At 36.7% G+C, this 21,612-nt stretch overlaps 1 protein-coding gene across 1 annotated transcript in view; it reads left to right on the top strand.

Moving 5' to 3' along the window:
- LOC132109845 (gamma-aminobutyric acid receptor subunit alpha-2-like) overlaps positions 1-21,612 on the top strand; it is a 74,368-nt gene that overhangs the window by 7,314 nt on the left and 45,442 nt on the right. The window contains exon 4 of the mRNA XM_059516229.1: positions 10,728-10,795. Coding sequence (XP_059372212.1) covers positions 10,728-10,795 — 68 coding nt within the window. The remainder of the gene's footprint in view (positions 1-10,727; positions 10,796-21,612) is intronic.

Consider the following 21,612-nt stretch of genomic DNA (forward strand, 5'->3'; position numbering starts at 1 on the left):
TATTTTGAGACCTGTAGCAGAAATCAAAATTGAAATGAGCTCATTTTGTGCATAAAATTGTAAACTTTCTCAGTTTAAACATTTGTTATCTATGTTCTATTGTGAATAAAATATTGGCTCATGTGATTTGAAAGTCTTTTAGTTTTCATTTTATTAAAATTTAAAAAACGTCCCAACTTTTCCGGAATTCGGGTTGTAATAAAACCAGAAATTGGTGCATCACATTTTGAATCTCATTCACTCAGTGCTAATTGAGTGAGATGAGAGAAACCATTTGACCTGCATATTTCCATTTAAATTTAGTTTAATTATTTGAACTTTTTGTTTGTTTGTTTGTTTAAGTTGAAGATCAGGGTAAATTGTACTTATTTTGTACTCTGGGAAACATGTAAGTATCTTCTGTAGCTTCGGAAGGTGCAGTACTAAATGGAAAAAAATATGTATATTATATTTAAATGTAAAAAATCGACACCTTCATCCTGTTCAAAAGTTTACACCCCCGTCTCTTAATATGTCATATATATATATAGTTTTTTTGTTTGTTTTTTTTGGTGAAGACTGTTCAGGAGTCCCTTGTGTGTACACAAACACACACACACACACACACACACACACACACTGTACACACATAAGGGTTGGGCAAAATTATATGCACACCCATCATTATACGGGTCAATATAATTTTTGTAGGCTAACATTTAATGACAAAAATGAAATTGAATTACTTTATCTACATTCTTTAAGTTGTATAAGAGTAATGTATAAGTTGCGTTTAGCAGCTGTTAGTACAAGTGGTCAGTGAAATGGTGGCTTGTCAGACTTCCAAAAAGCCCATTTAGCAGGACTGTATGTAACCTCAATAGCTCAACTGTTTGGTGTTTTTAAGAACAACAGTCTTTATAATTATGACTGCATACACAAAGCATGGCAGCTTGACAGTGAATAAGAAAAGTGAGCAAAAACTGAAAGTGATTGATAAGGACTGTCAAACACTAAGAAGGAAATGACACAGAACTACTGCAGCAAAGATCGACAGCAATATCTTACTCAAAGACAACAGAGAATTCACAAAGCTTACATCCATGAAGAGCTGCAATTGCTAAAAATCACAAACACCAGTGTTAAAAATTGAAAAATATGGTGACATGATCATAAAACCTGAACAGCTGTACTATCCCTCCTCCAACATTTTAAATTAAGTTTAAATGTAATTAATTCCTGTGATGCTAAGCTGATTTTCAGCATCATTACTCCAGCATTAACATACTGTATAGACAGTCATTTCAATTTTACAGTAAATATAAATTATACCAAAATGAAACATAGCTGCAGAAAGGTATTAAATTGCATGAGCAATAAAACATTCTTCTAGGCAGGTAAGAGCCTTCACAGTTTGGTGTTTAGAGCTCAAAGGAAGTTCAAGCTGGTCTGAGCATATTAAAGAACTAGCTGGTATAAAACTTACCTGCCGCTGACATACGAGAGCTTGAAAACACAAGGCAGAATGAATAAGTAATACAGTTTCAGCCGTTCAAAGACAAGGTGCAAATTTTCAGGAGAGAGGAGGACTGAATCTTTTCATCCCTTCACATCCTTTGAACAGTTTTTAATGGTACTGTTGAATGAGCTGTTTGCACTCGACACGTGTTGAATCTCAATTCTTTTCTGGTCCTTTCATTAACTCTCTCTATGTTCAGTTTTAACCCATGACCTCTGACCCCAGGTCTGGTCAGACCAGCTCATCAATCCTGAGGTCAAGGGCTGGGTCTGGGTTGTTTGTTCATGTTAACCAAGCGAACCTCCTTCCGTTATTACTGTTATTCATTCACGGTCAAAGATTAGTTTGTAGGTTTCTAGAAGCATACTGTCAACATTTCATCAAAAAAATCAATAAACGAGTCAATGTCTTTGGGCACAAGAATTACTAATTACAAGATAAGTTACTAGTCACATGTTTTGCAAACCTCAGGGTTTCCCAGATGGTCGCTGTGATTTTGCCAAGACATGTTCCTGGATTAACATTACTGTTAGTCGTTCATTTAAATTCAGCTGAACAGATTCTCTAAATTAGTCGGAATGATTCGTAAGCAAATCTTGAATGTTTTTGTGATTTCATAATTTTATATATTATACATTAACAATGACCAATTACTTAATGTCCATTTAGTTCATGTTAGCTTCAGGTAATCTTAAACCATTAAATAATTTTCATTACTTGAAATAAATGAAATTCATTACATTTTCAATAATTAAATAAAATTAAATATTTGTAAGTATATATATATATATATATATATATATATATGAATATATATATATTAGCTCATTTTATTTAGATTGAATTGATGTATTAAAATAATTAAAAAATAAAAAGAGAATACAAATTCTACAGACATAAAAATAAGTCTAAATTAAAACAAAAAGCACTCTACAAAATTACCAATACTTTTGCTAAAATTAAATACAAAAAAAACTAATTAAAAAATATTAATAAAAGTTCTACTAGTATCTTAATGATACTAAAATAACACTGGTCATGAAATAATATTTAAAGATACAACTGTTAACCAAAACCATGGGGAAAAATTGTCATTATACATAAAATAAACAATAACTAAAAGAAAAACAATTCAACTAAAAATTCAATATTAAATTACCATTGCAAATATTAAACCATTGACAAATTATATTAAATGTTATTTTTTTTAGAATTATGTAATCTAAAAGATACTAAAAAAAACACACGGGTTATTAAATAACATTGGATTAGTAAATGTTAAAATTAACTAAAAATAATAACTGCTTTAGAAGTACAGTATTTCTCATTCATGTTAACCAGTATAGTTAACAAATGGTGTTACCAAAATATAAAATTTAACAATATTAGAATTGCTAAATTATTAAAATATTTTAGTATCAGAATAATGTCAAAATATCTATTTCCAAATGGATCCACTGACATTTCTCATTTTATAAATTACCATATTTTTGTGTCTCCTGTGCACAACGGTTAATCCAGTAAGTTATGTGTTTGTTTAGGTAAAATGCTTTTTTGTCGTCTTCCGTTACACCCATCCGTTCACAGCATCAGACCCAGGCGGTCAATATACTCATTATTCTTCAGGCCAAACTCCCACAAACCCCCTGTTCCTCGATCCATACGGCAGTCAGTCAATCTCAGGATGGATTAATGTGTCAGTAAATCTGAATGTGTTGTTGTAGCGTTTAATGTTTATGGCTGATTAACTTTTGCGAGCGAATCAAAGAGCATCTCTCGCCATGTAAAGAAGTTTAGTGCTGCTGGAATGAGAATATGATGATCTAATAAATAAAACATTTAGAAGAAGCATAAACCAGACTTCATAATCATTTTGTCTTCAAGAGTCTATTGATTTAGTTCAAGGTGAATTCATGGTGTTGTTATTGCCATTGCGAGCGTTTTCTTTCATTGGAGGGGTTGGATCGAGAATGTTTGCTCTTTCTGATTCTATTGATGAAGATTGAAAAGCAGTTGGTAGCATGTGATGGAGTCTTTGTCATCTTTTGCTACAAGCAAGCACAAAATGAATAAAACTGAATCATACACAGTGATCTGGCCAGTGAACAAAAGGAATTTAACTCTGTTCAAAAAGCTGTTAGTGTTGCCAGGGTTTGTTTTTACCACACATTGGGCTATTTTAAAAATGCTGTCACAAGAAAAATTACAGATCTGCGGCTTGCTTTTTTTTTTTTTTACTGTTATGATGTACTATAGCAACAAAAGGCTTATTTGTACACAATGGAAAATGACCATGAAGCCTTTTACTAATGTGTATTGATCCTTGGATGGAATACCTGGCAACCATTTTAAGGTTGTTAATTGAGTTTGCCACTGTAGATTAATTGTACATTGATGCTTGTGTTTTGACAAAACAGGAGTGTGTGCGTGAAGAAGTGTGAAGCAGGGAGAAAAGACTATGTAGGTTATTAATAATGATCTTGACTATAAGGTCAGAAAATATCAGAGATCATTTTCATTTACTGTATGAAAATCAAATTTGTTTTACAAGAATGGAAGAGGTAAAAAGATTAGGGCAAGGTGTTTTAGGGCAAATACTAGCTTGTAGACATTTGGATGGCAATGTTGGTGTGTCACATGTTGTGATAATGTTATCCATATTATCTATTTCTCGCATTTTAAACAAGTTATAATACAAATTTAAATAAATAAATAAATTATGAAAATATTTCATGAATCTATTATCAACAAAAGAGAAGCTTTAAGGTTTTTCTTTCTTTAATTTCAATGTAAAAATAAATCAATAATAATAATTTATTATTAATTATTAGTAGTGGTAGTAGTAGTAGTAGTAGTAGTATTAATAATAATGAAATACTAATTTTACAGTTGAATAATAATTTTTTAATTGAAAATATTATCTTGGTTATTACCTATTTTTAATTCATATTAATATAATGGTTGTCATTATTATTATTATTAAACACTTATTTTAACTACAATAGTGTTATTGCAACAGTTAAGTATTTCTTTATTGATTTTATTTTTTAAATATTAATATTTTACTAATTTAATTCTTACGTCAAAAATAATTTTATGATAAATAATAATAAAATTATAAATTTTTAACAGTTAATACTTTACTGTTGCAATAACACAATTTTAGTTAAAATCTCTCTGCTGCATATGTGAATAATGTCATGTATATAAGAGCACTTCTTTATAACGCCCCCACCCCAGTCTCATTTCAGACAGTCTCTCAACCCTTCCCCCGTCCATCTGAGACCCAGCCGAGCCACTTTACATTCACTCAGACACACAGACCGCTAACAACGCAACCATCTATCCCACAGAATAATGGCACCTGATAGCCATGCACAATAAGCTGCGGTTTATAAAAGCTACTTAAAACAATAGTTTTTTATGCCTTCCCAGCAGTCTTTCATCTCTGTCAGAGATGAATGTCAATTCAGTAGAATTTCTCTGTTTTTTCATCCGTTTTTAACCTCGTTGGGATGGTGCCCAGAAGCTTGTGTGGCATTGAGTAATTTGGGCAATTGAAGAGAATAAGACAGCTATTGTTTTGAAGATGAGTAGTCTTAATTATTAGACCATAACTAGACTAGCATAATCATTACTGTTGCTTATTGTTTTATATTATTAAAACTGCTTGTTTAGTTTTCTAAGAAAAAAAAAAGACTTATAATTTTCACCTAGTAAATGGATGAAGAATATCTCATAGATACACTGAAGGATTAACCCAAGACCAGAATATCATAGATATTTGAGGGTAAACAGTTTTGAGTCAAGAACATAAAAAAAATTAATTGTGATTCTTCTGATAAAATTGTGATTGTGATAAAAATGTGACCCTTTTCTTAAAGAGCTATAATACAAATAATAGAGAGCTATAATAATCAAATTAAAGAGCATCATTATTATTATTATTATTATTATTATTAATTAAATATTTAAGAAAATAAGAAATATAAATATAAAAATATAAATATATACTATTGTAATAATTATTTTTTAATGTAAAATAAAAAGGTATAAATATTTATATTAATATTAATATTATTAATATTAGTAACTATAAATATAAAAAAAAGTAATAAGAATTTTATTTTACGTGTCTTGTCTTAATTTCAGTTCCCTTTCAGTCAGTCACTCTCGACATCTCTCAGGATATCGCTTCGATAGACCAATCTACTTCAAGTGTAAACTAAATGAGCCAATGCACATTGGCATGCAATTATTGCATCCAGCTACAGCTGAACACAACGTGAGTATAAGAAGGCAGCAGTTGCAATGTATACTGTACCAGCTTTTCGCTTTGGAGCAAAGTGATAACATCGTTCTGCTCCAGCCAAGTGTCTTCAGTGAGCTATGAGTTCAAAACACTCTTGGAATCTTTTGGTGTTGGTAGTACGACGCTTCAGCGGTGGTCGTTCCTGTGTCAAGTGGGTTGCGCACTTCAGGTTGCACTACCCCCTGTTGTGCTGCAAGTGGCCATTCCCCTGTGTACCTCAGCATGCCTTTGTGGATGAGTCATGTTCCCATTGCAGGAAGATGACCATCTCGGAGCTGCGGGCCAGGCTCCATTTCCTCCGGGGGGCGGAGCTCTGTTGCTGCTACCACAATCTAAGGCTCATCCTGGTGGTCGCCAGACGAGAACTACTTCCAGCAGGGGCACAGGTGGTTTGAGGATCACAGCGGTGGCAACCCCCTCAGGGAACCAAACCTTGGGGGCCCACCGTTCCTCTAGCACTTCTAGTGAAGGTAGAAGGTAGGGCTCAAATGGAAAAATCCACTGCGTCCCAAGCCTTCCAGGCTGGATGATTGGTTTCTTGGGGTGGCCCGCTTTCTTCCCAGAAATGCATGAGGAGCTCACCAGGTCGTGGACGGCACCTTTACTGCCAAAAAACAGCTGGTGGGGTCCTCCTCCCTCACCACCCTCAATGGCGGTGCAGCGAGGGGGTTCATGGAGTCCCTCCGGTGGAGCGGTTGGTTGCGATGCAGTTTTGTCCTAATACCACTGCAGGGTGCCTCCCCTGCTGGGTCTGTAGGTACTCATCTGGCCTGTCCGGCGATGCTTATACGGCCTGTGGAGAAGCTGCCTTCCCCTTACATGCTACAGCGTTACTGCAGTTGCACCAGGCCAAGGCACTGAAGGACCTGCACAGCCCAGAAGTTCTCAGAACTCCGTAATGCTACTGACCTCACGCTACAAGCAATGAAGGTCACTGTGCGTTCTCTGGGCTGTCGATGTCCACTATGGTGGTCCACCAGGAGCACCGAAAGTGGTTGTGTCTGGTCAATATGAGGGAAGCCGACAATGTACGTTTTTTTAATGCCCCTGTGTCCCAGACCGGCCTCTTCAACGTAGTTGAGGGCCTGGCCCAGCAGCTCTCAGCTGCACAGAAGCAGACTGAGGTGGTTCGTAGCACCCTGTCCCAGTGGGCAGCTGCTGCCTCCACCCATCCAACAGCCACAGCACCCCAGCCTGTTCATTGCCAAGGGCAGCCCACTGTGTCCGCTAACGCTCCGCATCCGCAGCAGCCTACAGCAAGCGGCGCCATGGAGATGGGCGTAGACAAGCCCCACCTGTCCTGGCCCCCGTCAAACCTGGCGGTGAGCAAAAGGCCCTGGGACGAGTGACTCAGAGAGGGAGTAAGCTGCTCTTGGAGGATGGTAAAGGCACCGCTCCTTCTCCCGGATAAGGGCTGGGTGGAAAATCTGGAATATCTCGAGAGTGGTTTTCTCTGTCTCACAGGAGGGCATGGAGAGTCCCAGACAGCCCAGCACTGGACCTCACTCATCATCCTCCTTCGCCAGCTGACAGCAGTGGGTGGTTAAAGAGCATCAACAAAGGCCCTACTCATGCACCGTCTGCTAACCTGTGGAACCTGGTAAGTGTTGCACTGCACACTCAGACACCTCTCCGGTCCACTCTCAAGCCGCCCTAGTTGGGTCCCTTCATTCCACCTCGCTGCCCCAGTGCAGGTACAGCGGTGTGTGACAAGTGGGGCGGGGCTGGAAGCCGTGTACCGAGGGCAGTCCAGTGTCACCGCCAGGCACCGCAGAAGAGTTCACCCAGCTGGTGGAGGGCCGAACAGCAGTGCGTCTGGGAACCGGAACATTTTTTTTTCTCCTCTCTCCTCTTTTCTCCTCTCTCCCCTCTCATGGGGGTATGTGACAAGTGGGGCGGGGCCGAGAGCCGTGGGAATGGAGCGATGCCGGTGGAGTGATTTGAAAATGAGTGACACCTGCTCCACTCACCGGTCTTGCATCCCACGGAGGAGATCGGAAGGATACAAAAGAGGAGCGACGACAGTGAAGGACGAGAGAGAACCAGGCCTGGGCTTTGTTTTGTGTTTGGTTTTTATTTGTGCTACTGGTGAAGGACACGATAGAGTCCAGCCAATATGAGGATGGGGTCTTACATCCCTGACTTCACTGTACCCAAGAAAAAGGCAGTGGGTTACGGCCAATCTTGATATTGCAAGTTTTGAACCGGGCCCTTCAGTGGTTACTGTTCAAGATGTTGACGCAGACTCAAACTTTTGTTTTCGCCCGACCCCGAGATTCGTTTGTAGCGATCAACCTGAAGGATGTATACTTTCATGTCTCGATCCTTACGCGCTACAGACCATTTCTGCAGTTTGTGTGTTAAGGTGGCTCACACAGGGCACTGGAAGGGGCAGCATCCATGGCGCTTTGGTAGGGGATCCCAATTCATCGGTCACCGACGTGGCGTCAAGAGTGACCAACTGAAAAGGAACGTCTCGGTTACGTATGGTAACCCTCGTTCCCTGAAGGAGGGAACGGAGACGTCACGTCCCGTCGCCACAACTGCTGTACCACCACTGAGCTGCTCCTCAGCGAAAAGCTGGTATGCATTGCACCTGCTGCCTTCTTATACTCAAGCTGTGATCAGCTGCAGCTGGATGCAATAATTGCATGCCAATGTGCATGGGCTCGATTATAAGTGATATCCCAATTCGTCGTTCAATGATGTGGCATCTCCATTCCCCCTTCAGGGAACAAGGGACACCATACGTAACTGATACATTTAAAATAGTTAAGCTTTTATTTTCATGGAAAAAAGTGCAGGGAGCCTTTTAAAGCACCTCCTTTGTTAGCAACAGATTTAAAAACCTTTAATTTCAAATCTGTTAAAAAGGTGATATGTTGAGACACTGAATGCATCAGATAATGAACCGCTTGTGTATAAAAGAACATGAAATTGCAGTCTTTGTGTTTTTATATTCTAAGCCTCAATGTCTATTAGTTTTATTTTAACCAATGTTCAGTTCTATAGCAACCTTTTACGAATCTCGTAGCAATAAACAAGAAACCACTTCCAACACCCTAGAAACTGCATAGCAACACCACTGCAACTACCCCCAACACAGAGAAGACCTGAGAAGATGAAAACATCTAGTTTTGCATAAAACTTCAATGTTTTTCTGTCTTTTTATACTTTCCCAGCAGTCTATCAATTCTGTGCAGAAATGGCATGCAAAATCTAGCCAGAGATGAATATCAATGCATTTTTTTCCCTTTTCTATCCTCGCTGGGTTGATGCCCAGACGAGCGCACGACATTGTATAATTAGGGCAATTTTAGAGACATGACAGAGACAGACAGAAAAACAGAGTGACATTGTTTTTAAGATGAGCAGTCTTAATTTCTTCTTGTTTGTTTGATTGCTGTTGTCATCGGAACAGTATTTTTATCAGCTTGTGTTTGTGAAACAGGAGAATGAAGTGAATAAAAACCCCACAGAAAAGACATCAAAGCATCCTGATGTCTCTGAGCCTCTCTCCTCCTGCTCATTGCCAAATAAACCACCCCTACATTAGCCAGCTATTAATATCACACACCACCCTCTCCAAGATCAGAATACACAACTTTAAGCACTAAAGAAGCGCTGAAGACTCTTACTTTTTGAGAATATATAATTAATTCTAAATATTTATCTGCATATGGGACAGAGTGCTGCTCTGTATTTGTTTGCATTGAAACTCCTTTTTTGTGTAGCAAAGCAGAATTTTGTATTTTGCATTGCTGTGTAATTTTTTTATCTCAAAATAAATTTTAAGGACTGTTATAGCAAGTAGCTAAGTATCGGTATGAATTTATGCTGATATCTGATTTTTTCAGCAATTTGTTATCGGTGCCGATTAATTGGCAAAACTGATCAATCGGTCATTCTGTAGTGGCAACGAAATGTCCAGTAAGTGGAGCTTAAATGTTAATGCTCTATTATGCTTTAAAATACCCTAAACCTAACCGATAATGTTATCAAAAAGCAAACATTTAGCAAAATGCATTTGCTAAAGCAATCATGCCAGTTTTGCTTGTCTTTGAGTTTTTTTAAAGTGACTTCACCGTATTCATACACCATTTGAAGGGGATTAAGTGATGTATAAGCCTTTATTCTTCAGTAATATGCCCCTGCAATCATGATTTATGTGAAAAGCAACAAAAAGTATTGGTGGTTTATTGCTAGTAGTGGTTATTTCGCCTGGAAACTGCAGTTAAATGAATGTAGTTTTATTCAGAAAAACTTGCAACAGGAGTCCTAAAAATAAATTTTGAAATTGTGTTATTTTTATTTGAGTTATGTTTTACAGTTATTTGGCTCTGTTTTAAAGTATCAGTGAAAATGCAGTAGTCATGCACGTGTGTGTGTGTGTGTGTGTGTGTGTGTGTGTATGTGTGTGTGTGTGTGTGTGTGTCTGTGTGTGTCTGTGTGTTTGTGTGTGTGTGTGTGTGTGTGTGTGTGTGTGTGTGTGTGTGTTCGTGTTTCTCAGCATGTCTTTTGTTCTGAATAGTCTATGTACTGTATGTTCTGTATTTAATATTTTCCTTTCTGACTGAATGTATTTACTGTGGTTCAGTGTCAGAAAGAAAGAATGCTCAGAAAAAGGAGGGAAAAAAATTTATATATTGAAGCAGGAACAGAAATATTTGGTTACTTGCCGACCTAACACTGGGCCAGTAAATGTAAGCACATTTACCCCTGCCTAATGCACGCTTTCATCTCACGAAATATGCTCTGTCTGCTGTAAAGGAAATGTGAAATTCACAGATAATTTCTTCTTTCGGACAATGCGGTTTTACAAAGATACCCCTTTCAAGGTAGATGAGACAAAGTGTCCATTGCACTCTGGGAAAATAACACTGGTCATTTTGAGGTCTCTTCTTTTTGTTTTTCCAGATCGAGTTACCACAGTGAAGACCGACATTTACGTCACCAGTTTTGGACCTGTTTCAGACACTGACATGGTAAGTGGAATAATTTTTTTTGCATTTATTTGTCACAGGAGGACAGATAGCATCCCTTTGCCATCACTGTCAGCATCATGGACCAGCACTTCGCAGAATTTTCAAGTCAAGAACCACCTAGACAGGAACAGACTGCCTGACCAACCACAGATTGTTTACCTGTAAAGGGGCTAGTAAATTTGAAATAATTTACAGTACAATAAATGACTAGAAAGTAGACTGTGACGAGTGGGGCGGGGCCGAGAGCCATGGGAACAGGAGTGAGGCCGGTGGAGTGATTGGAGATGAACGACACCTGTTCGACCCACCAGTCTCGAGTCCCACAGAGGAGATGGAAGGATATAAAACAGGAGCGACGACAGTGAAGGACGAGTGAGGACCAGGCCTGGACTTTATTTTGTGTTTGCTTTTAATTTGTATGCAACAGTCGTCCGCGAGGGGCTGTTGTGCTGTTTTGTGTTTATTTTGATTATTAAAGTTTCATTTGATTGTCCGCCGGTTCCCGCCTCCTTCTTCCCGATGAATATGAAGTTTGTATCATTACATATACATTAGGGATATATTACTGTACTTACCTAAAGTGCATATAAGGATTATTATATTAATTATAGTGTAGTATAACTAAAATTAAAACCATTAAAAAAACATTTTCATTACTTGAAATAAATGTTAACTGAAATAAAATATGTACAAATATATATATATTTATATATATGTCAGTAAGTTACTAAGGCAACATTTCTTATTTAAACTTGATATACTAAAATAACTAATAAATATTAATAAATTGTAATAAAAATGAATAAAAATTTATTTACAAAAAATATATATATATAAAAAATTACAACTTGACTGAATACTTTAATTAAAATTAAACCAGGAAATTAAAACTGATTCACTATATATGTGTGTGTGTGTGTGTGTGTGTGTGTGTGTGTGTGTGTGTGTGTGTGTGGGTGTGTGTGTGTGTGTGTGTGTGTGTGTGTGTGTGTGTGTGTGTGTGTGTGTGTGTGTGTGCTTGCGTGCATGCGTTTATGTGTGTGAAGGTTAATCAACTGTTTGCCATGCATTAAAGGATTTTAAATGCATGACGTTGAGGCAAGGGGTATATTTGTAGCAATAGCCAACACTACACTGTATGGGTCAAAATTATTGTTTTTTATTTTATGCCAAAAGTATTAGTATACTTATTACAGTCTTTTTCGATTGCTAAACGACAGTGGGCACAACTGGAGACACATGTGCAAAACTCTAACTACAATCTGCACAGCAGGAGTTCATGTGGACCAAACTCTAGTTGGTTTTTCATTGCTTGAACACAGTTTTCAAAACTCTACACACTTATCCCACGACTTTAACCACAACCTGCACAACACTGTGGATTTACAGCACTTTGTTCAAATGCTAACACACTGCTGTCAAAACTGTGAACAACACAATCAAAACAGAATAGATTTCAGCCTTGTGCCTTTCAAACACTGCTGATTGCAATTTCAGGATTAGCCCTGAAAATTATTTGTTCAAATTACAGTATGTACTTTTAGTTTCTACCTTTTTTCCTCATTACTGTAATTCTGTAAATTACTGCAGACTATTGAAGCAAACTACTAATTTTCATTTACCTTAAATAATTATGTTCTAAAAATGTAAATATATCATGTGAAAGAATGTCACTCTTTTCTTTGAAGAAAATATGACTTTGTATGAAGTCACTGAAATTGTTCAAACTGTAATGATGAAAAGTGAGTATTTTCTGTATTGGTGTTTGATGCTAGTGTTTTTCCTCTCAGTGTGTTCTGAGTGACAGTGTGTGTTATCTCAGTGAGGCTTGTGTGTAGTGTTTGGCTGCACTGAGCCTGTTTTGAGCCATGTGATAAGAGTTGTGTTGCTTGGAATGAGTTTTGCAGGTGATGTGAACTGATTTTGCACATGTAGCTCCAGATGTGCTCACTGTCGTTTAGCAATCGAAAAAAACTGTAAGTAAAGATCATGTTCCATGAAGATATTTTGTAAATTTATTGTTATACATATATCAAAATGTAATTTTTGATTAGTAATATGCAATGCTAAGAACTTCATTTGGACAACTCTTAAGGCGATTTTTTTTTCAATATTTCTATTTTTTTTTTGCACCCTCAGATTCCAGATTTTCAAATAGTTGAATCTCGGCCAAATATTGTCTGATCCTAATATATCAATGGAAAGCTTATTATTCAGCTTTCAGCTAATGTATTAATCTAATTTTCAAAAATGTACCCGTATGACTGGTTTTGTGGTCCAGGCTAACATGTATATATATATATATATATATATATATATATATATATATAGTGATTTTTTTGGCCAAAACATCCTCTATCGTGTGGCATCATTACGATTATTTAACTGCTTCCGATTGAGACGGAGCGTCCCCGAACTCAAATCATATATATCAAACATGTTTGATATTTACGACTCCTGATCTGGCTGCCTCTGCACCTGAAAGAACAAATACAAATCACAGTTTAAACAGGCAAACAGAAAAAGATGTGAAAGAGCCCAATTCAGCATCAACGCACGCAGAAAGACGCGTCTCAAACACTTGAACACGGAATTTGCCTCTTCTTGATTTTTTATCGACAAATACATAAACAATTATGCCAAAATAACTGTAACCCATAAACTAACTGTAAAAAAAAAACTATTATAATAATTTTCTCGGGTGCATCAATGTGCAATTACTGTTTTAGTTACTCTATTAAAAAATAAATAATTACACCGCCCATTGAGACTGGATCTATTTTTGTATGCATTGGGCATCAGACAGTCCATAGACGTGATGTCTGAGGCTAAGACTACTTAATGTCTAGCGATGGCTCGTAATGCAGCTCAAACATTATATCATGGCCGGGTCATGGGTTTGATTTCCAGTTAATGCGCCTTGAGTGCAATGCAAGTCTATTTTCTGGAAAGCATCTACCAAATGCATAAATGTAAATGTGAATAACACAACAGCTGATCAGTCTTTTATCTAACGGCTGCCTACAGAGGGCCGCCATCTGTACAGTTGTCATTTTTTGAAAACCGCCCCTGCCAATGTATTAATGTCCACACATATCAAGTTTTGACAGCAAGCTCTGTTCGGATCCGTGCAGGGACACGGTCAGTGCTAAATAATCAGCGGTCCACTGCGACCCAGATGAGTTTTATATCCAATGGAACCGAGGCAGGAAATGCTTTGCCACCTGACTGCGTCCATGACACTGTGAATTAGTGCCTGTGACTCTGATGACTCACGTCGTCACTCTGACACTTCTCAATGGATTCAGAGCTTCTTAATGGAGTTTTTGTTCAGGGGAGATAACGTATGACTCATGTAAGCCGCATTGAATATGTGTGCTAACAATGCATTCTTATTGTACTTGCACATGATTTACGTTACATGCATACTTAACAGCCAACCCTGGAGCTTCAAATGAACTTTAATCGAAAGCCATTAAATTAAATGAAAGTTTGATTCAGCTGCAAACAAACTTACAAAGCAAATTAACAATCAGCGCATGCAGCTGCACTAGTCTTGTTTGGCTTTGCAGTGTTAGCTTGTTCATGCTTTTAATTACAGAATTGTAAAACCGTAGACTGTTTCTGCAGAATACCACAGTAGTTTGTGCAGTCAGTGATGTAATACTCATTTTCTGTTGTTAAACAATATTAAAAATGCAGCATTTAAAGATAATGAAATTAATAAATCTTACTGTACTAAATGTGTTTTCAGTTTCAGAATTAAAATTCCTTGTAGATTTCACAAATAATAACTAAAAATCAGAAATATACTCAATTTAATGTGAAATTTTGATTTAGAAAGACTGAAATATTATTTTATTGTAAAACATGCTCCTATATTTGTTTTATTTGTTACAGTATAGGTGATTCATCCTGCAAAAAACAAAAAAAAGTCTGAAGAAAAGGTTAGTTTTGGGCATAATAATTTCTTATTTTTTTCATAAAAATGAAAATACATTTATATAAAAACAATGAAGCAATTTTGTTTTTGAATATTATTAGTTTCAATATTTTAATATTTATGAAAGCCCATTTACACCAAAGAATAAAAAAAGTTAAGGTAATTGCAACTTTTTTTATCAGACATTTCAGACTTTATTATTTCTTATATTTCTGAGGGGGAGGGGGGGGTCGGAATTGTGAGATATAAACACACAATTTTGACTTTAAGTTTCCTTAAATATTTGCAAACCTTTGTCAGGAAAATAAATATATGCATTTTGTTGTCATGTTACAAGAAAGGCCCGGAACATCACAGAGAGAACCCTTGAAGATCCCATGACATTTCCTTTTCTTTTTCTTTTTTCTTTTTTTTTTTTTTTTTTTTTTTTTTTAATATAATTTTCATTATTATGGCAATGTCATAAAATGTAATATTTATGAAAATAAGCACTGTTGTTTAAAAATTATTACTTGATGATTAATGATTATACCAATTGAAATTTTGTGAATCGTTATTCATTAATAATTTAATATAATATGTATATATAAACAGTACTGAACCAAAATGAATACAGAGACATTTCTGAGATTTTAAGATGCTTTCCATCTCTCATTTTCTTCAATATTTTTGTTTTGATGACAGCAGTAGTTGTCCTATTTGGTTGGAGTAGTTCTGCTTCTACGGTTACCATACTACATTTGTGTGTGTGTGTGTGTGTGTGTGTGTGTGTGTGTGTGTGTGTCTCAGTATGAGCATCCCTGCCCTGATCTCCTATGTCTTTGAGATTAGACCCAGATGCTACACCTTCTGCTCCTCAGACCCAAGAAAACAAACCTTTCTTTCTATTTCCATCCCTTTATCGCTCACTTTCCTCCTTCCTTTGCTTCTGCTCATCCACCCTTCACTCGTTTCTCTCTCCCTCCATTCTCGAGTCAATGGCTGCTCTTCTGTCATTTTTTTTCAGCAGCCCATATTGAAACATACAATGCATGGCATTCTCCATTGTACAGTGACATCTTTGCTGTGCCTTCACGTGTTAGCATGCTGACCCTGTCTGGCAGGAGGGAGAGCAGTTCACAAAGGCACGTCTAAGTCTTTGATATATTTTTTTCATTTTCAAAGACAAATTGTTCTATTTCTTTGCCTTTCCACATTCCCCGGAGCTTATCATCCTCCTCTGCCGCACCATCCCTCTCTCTTTTTTCTTTTCAAGTGCTCTGACAGTTGACGGTGATTTTTTTTTCTCCATTCCTTTTGAAATAGATTCCCTCTCAACGTAGTAGCAGATAGTCCTTCCTCATTCTGCACGTAAATCTTTGCACTATCAATTATTTAAAAGAACTCATTCTGCCTCACTGAATCATAGCTCTTCTCCCTATTACGCTTTCATTATGAATTCAACAGGCAAATACACATTTCAGTCTCAACTTCAGCTCTGCTTCGAAACCTGGTGACCTTCCTACCTAGAGAGCATTTTTAATGCAAAGGCTGTTCTAGAATTCGAATCTATATATATATATATATATATATATTCTTTTTTTTTTTTTTTTTTTTTTTTGAGACAGAGATATATATATATATATATATATATATATATATATATATATATATATATATATATATATATATATATATATATACTCTACTGTTAAAAAGTTTGGGGTTGGTAAGTTTAATTTTGAGTAAGTAAGCAGTAGCTACGTAATGACTTTGTAATGTACATATTTTATAAGTAATTTTATAGAATGAAAGCTAACTTCCAAAGGCTTTGGATTAGTTAGTTTTTTAAGAAATTAATGATTTTAATCACCAAAGATGCATTGAAAAGTAGTGGCAGTTACAAATAACGTAACAAATTATTACGTTACAAATTATTAAAGTGTAGTTCTTTTGAACTCTCTATTTGTCAAAGAATGCTGAAGAAAATATATATCCACAAAAATATTAAGCAGCACATCTGTTTTCAACACTGATAATAATAAGAAGTGTTTTTAAAGCATATTAGAATCATTTCTGGAGGAAATTTTTAAATATATTTAAATAATAATGTGTTTTACTAAATGAATGTAGGCTTGATAAGCATAAAATAAAAATTATTTAAAAAAAAAACTTCCCCAGTTTGTTAAAACTGTAGTGTATATTTAATTTATTGCTTAAATCTAAAATGCATTGATAAAATACATCTGAGTTTCTCAAGAGCTGTTGAGCTGTATACACACCTCAAGAAAAGCCACTTATGATTTCTTGTCCCTGATGAATGTCAATAATTTAAAGAAATGGCTACAGTGAGCGTAGCATGCTCTAAAACATGTCCAGGTTTGATTCCTTAGCTTGTAAATAGCTACAAATGACAATATCTTTTGCTTGTTGTTTTGCGATTTCATTTCAAGTCAGAGGTCACATTGTTATCGGCAACAGCTTTGAGCTGTTAGCAAAAGCCTGTGGATTTAGTTTTCTGCGCTGTGGGTTTACAATGAAGGCCTGTCTCTCTCTCTCTCTCTCTCTCTCTGTCTCAATGCCCTTTGGCCATGCTAACCCTCACCATTAGAGCTGACCCTGCTGGGAACCCTGTGACACTCAGGTAAACAGCTGAGTGAAAAGACTCATGGGTAATGAGCTAAAGCGGTTGGGTAGGTGTGGCTGCTGAGTGTTTGCATGTTTGCCGTCAGGTTGACATCGGTTAGTGAGGGTTTATGAGAATATGTGGAAGCAGTACCAAGGTAATTCTTTTTAAATTGCACTGTAGGTGACACAAATAGCATTTACAGAAGGATTTGGCAGAGCGATGTCAAATAAACCTCACGCCTTTTCCAGGTAGCATCAGGAAATCACCTATTCTCAGAGAAAAATATTATTTTTAAGGGTTGCTTTTAGGAATTTAGTTGCATAATGAGAGATTTTATTTGCTTGTCTGAAATATCTGTTATCTGAAATATTGTCTGAAACTCCTGAGAGTGTAAAAAAAAAAAAATTGTAAAGATGTAAGATTATTGGAGTACAGTTTACAAGAAAACTCATTTTTTAAGTTTACAGTAAAAGCATACATATACAGTACAGACCAAAAGTTTGGACACACCTTCTCATTCAAAGAGTTTTCTTTATTTTCATGACTATGAAAATTGTAGATTCACACTGAAGGCATCATAACTATGAATTAACACGTGGAATTATATATGGAATTATATACATAACAAAAAAGTGTGAAACAACTGAAAATATGTCATATTCTAGGTTAAGCCACCTTTCACCTCTAAGTAGCCACTTTTTGCTTTGATTACTGCTTTGCACACTCTTGGCATTCTCTTGATGAGCTTCAAGAAGTAGTTACCTGAAATGGTCTTCCAACAGTCTTGAAGGAGTTCCCCGAGAGATGCTTAGCACTTGTTGGCCCTTTTGCCTTCTGTCTGCGGTCCAGCTCACCCCTAAACCATCTCGATTGGGTTCAGGTCCGGTGACTGTGGAGGCCAGGTCATCTGGTGCAGCACCCCATCACTCTCCTTCTTGGTCAAATAGCCCTTGATGCCTTCAGTGTGACTCTACAATTTTCATAGTCAAGAAAATAAAGAAAACTCTCTGAATGAGAAGGTGTGTCCAAACTTTTGGTCTGTACTGTATATACATATATATATATATATATATATATATATATATATATATATATATAAATATATATATATATATATATATATACATTTTTTTTTGTAATAAAAAACTACATCACAAAATATTTAACAAAATGTCATGTATATATATACAAGCACTTCATACGTTTCAAAGGATTTATCGACAATTACATGACATTTATGCAAAGAGTCAGTATTTGCAGTGTTGGCCCTTCTTTTTCAGGACCTCTGCAATTCGACAGGGCATGCTCTCAATCAACTTCTGGACCAAATCCTGACTGATAGCAACCCATTCTTTCATAATCACTTCTTGGAGTTTGTCAGAATTAGTGGGTTTTTGTTTGTCCACCCGCCTCTTGAGGATTGACCACAAGTTCTCAATGGGATTAAGATCTGGGGAGTTTCCAGGCCATGGACCCAAAATTTCAACATTCTGGTCCCCGAGCCACTTAGTTATCACTTTTGCCTTATGGCACGGTGCTCCATCATGCTGGAAAATGCATTGTTCTTCACCAAACTGTTGCTGGATTGTTGGAAGAAGTTGCTGTTGGAGGGTGTTTTGGTACCATTCTTTATTCATGGCTATGTTTTTGGGCAGAATTGTGAGTGAGCCCACTCCCTTGGATGAGAAGCAACCCCACACATGAATGGTGTCAGGATGCTTTACTGTTGGCATGACACAGGACTGATGGTAGCGCTCACCTTTTCTTCTCCGGACGAGCCTTTTTCCAGATGCCCCAAACAATCGGAAAGTGGTTTCATCGGAGAATATGACTTTGCCCCAGTCCTCAGCAGTCCATTCACTATACTTTCTGCAGAAGATCAATCTGTCCCTGATGTGTTTTTTAGAGAGAAGTGGCCTTTTATTTGCTGCCCTTCTTGACACCAGGCCATCTTCCAAAAGTCTTGGCCTCACTGTGCGTGCAGATGCGCTCACACCTGCCTGCTGCCATTCCTGAGCAAGCTCTGCACTGGTGGCACTCCGATCCCGCAGCTGAATCCTCTTTAGGAGACGATCCTGGCGCTTGCTGGACTTTCTTGGACGCCCTGAAGCCTTCTTTACAAGAATTGAACCTCTTTCCTTGAAGTTCTTGATGATCCTATAAATTGTTGATTTAGGTGCAATCTTAGTAGCCACAATATCCTTGCCTGTGAAGCCATTTTTATGCAATTTAAATATAATTTAAATATTGCTTCTGGAACAAGCTGAAGAAAAAAAGTAAATATATTTTATATTATTTCAGTAAAAAAAAGTTTTTTTTTTCAAGTAACAAAATTTTTATGGATTTAGTTTCAGTTAACTATAATAACCCTGGGTCTTGGATTAATTTATGTGTAATAAATGTGTTACATCATGGAGTGATATCAGAAATCTCTTTACTATCTATGCACTGTGAATTGAAATGAAACCAAATGGAACGTTTGCTGAAGTCTCATTCTCTATTACCATCAAACATCAGAGAGCTCAAGTTATTCTAACATTTGCAGTATTTGACAGAAATCAGCAAAGAATTCACAGCATAAAGACACATGAACCATGACCTGAAAGGGAACCTTTTTTTACAATTACTTGCTACAAATGTATAAACTATCAGTCAGACAACAGAAGGCATGTAGTAGACTGTTTACAAGTTTTTCAGCAAAGTTTTTAATCATGTTGATCATCTAGAGGCTTTTGCGAATCAAATATGATACAGTAGTTTTTAGCGTCAAGAGATCTCATTTATGGTTTCTCTTTCCTATGTGATCCAGCACTCTCTTTTTCCAGCATGCCTCCTTCTCTTTATAATCATTAGTTTCTGTCAGCTAGTGCGGTGACAGATATGACTTGTGGGTAGCACTGGAAATCTTAAACCAACATCATCCTCATGTGAGATTTGCGGTTGTTATGGATGAGGATGAACCTGGTGGTTCCGTATCCTGATAAACTTGCTCTGAACTGAGCCTCCGGTGCTGCTTTATCTGGGCTAAACAAAGCCATGATGCACAAACACACACACACAAACCAACACAGAAGGTCATCATGTCTATTAATGCTGTGTGCCTCTGAGCCATGGAGCAGACGGTATGGAACAGGAGGCGAGTGAGATGAAAGGACAACAAGGAAAGTGGAGAGGGAGGTTAGAGAGGGAGCAGTATTTGTTTGGCCCCTGTACTGCCCTACGGCCCCCAGGAGTCTCCGTATACAGCTGGAGTGGGATGAGGACAGCTGAGATTCAGCTGAAATGATATCTGCTGTCATACTGCACTTACACACACACACACACACACACTTAAGTCCAGGAATCCATTTTTTTTAAATTCTGGGACAGAATGTTTTCATTGACATTAAAGACATTTCAGTCTGTTCAGTCTTACTTTTGTAAATAATTTCATAATAGAACATTTACATTTTAATGGAACAAAAAAGAAACATAAGTAATGTCTTAAGTGAAACAGTGGTAACATGTAGACGTGGAAGGGAATCCACGTGAATTAATTGAGATTGTTCACTTCAGCCGCATTCGTTACGGAACTTTATAGCACATTATTAGGAAAGGTGATTTGCAAGATTCATAAAAAAAAAAAAAACTTACAATTAACTTCTGGAGCTGAAGCTGGATCATGAACAGCTGGTACCGATCCATCCTTCAGGAACAACTTTTCAGCAAAACCTGTTTTTTACTGGCCCTCATTTACAAAGCAGTTCATTGCAAAATGAAATGCACAAACAAAACGCATTTAGGTAAATCGCAGAGGGATTGCATTCACTTCAAAAGCAAAAGTAATCCCCTATGTCTTCAGCAGCTCGGATGTTGGGAGTAAATGATGACTGCTATGTGCATTATTACATCCAACAATAAAACACCTCAATAAAAGACATTCTTGAAACAATTGCAGACTGTTTACAGCTCACTCAGGGCAGGTCGATGCTGAAACCAGTGTTCATTTTGACAACAAATTTTGATTTAGTTTTAGTCATAGTCTTTTGACGAAAATACCCTTCATTTTTAGTCATATTTTAGTCATCTGAATTGTTTTAGTTTAAGTCTAGTTTTAGTCAACTAAATATATACTATCTACAATATACTAAATTCTAAAATGTTAATTGTAAATTGTTATGCGTTTTTTTTTCTGTTTTGGTAATTTTAGTACATCAGGTTAAGCTAAAGCTTATAAACTAAATGAAATTACATACGTTTTTTAATGTATTTAATTTTTTAGAGATT

This window comes from Carassius carassius, chromosome 29, assembly GCF_963082965.1.
Source record: "Carassius carassius chromosome 29, fCarCar2.1, whole genome shotgun sequence".
Lineage (NCBI taxonomy): Eukaryota > Metazoa > Chordata > Actinopteri > Cypriniformes > Cyprinidae > Carassius > Carassius carassius.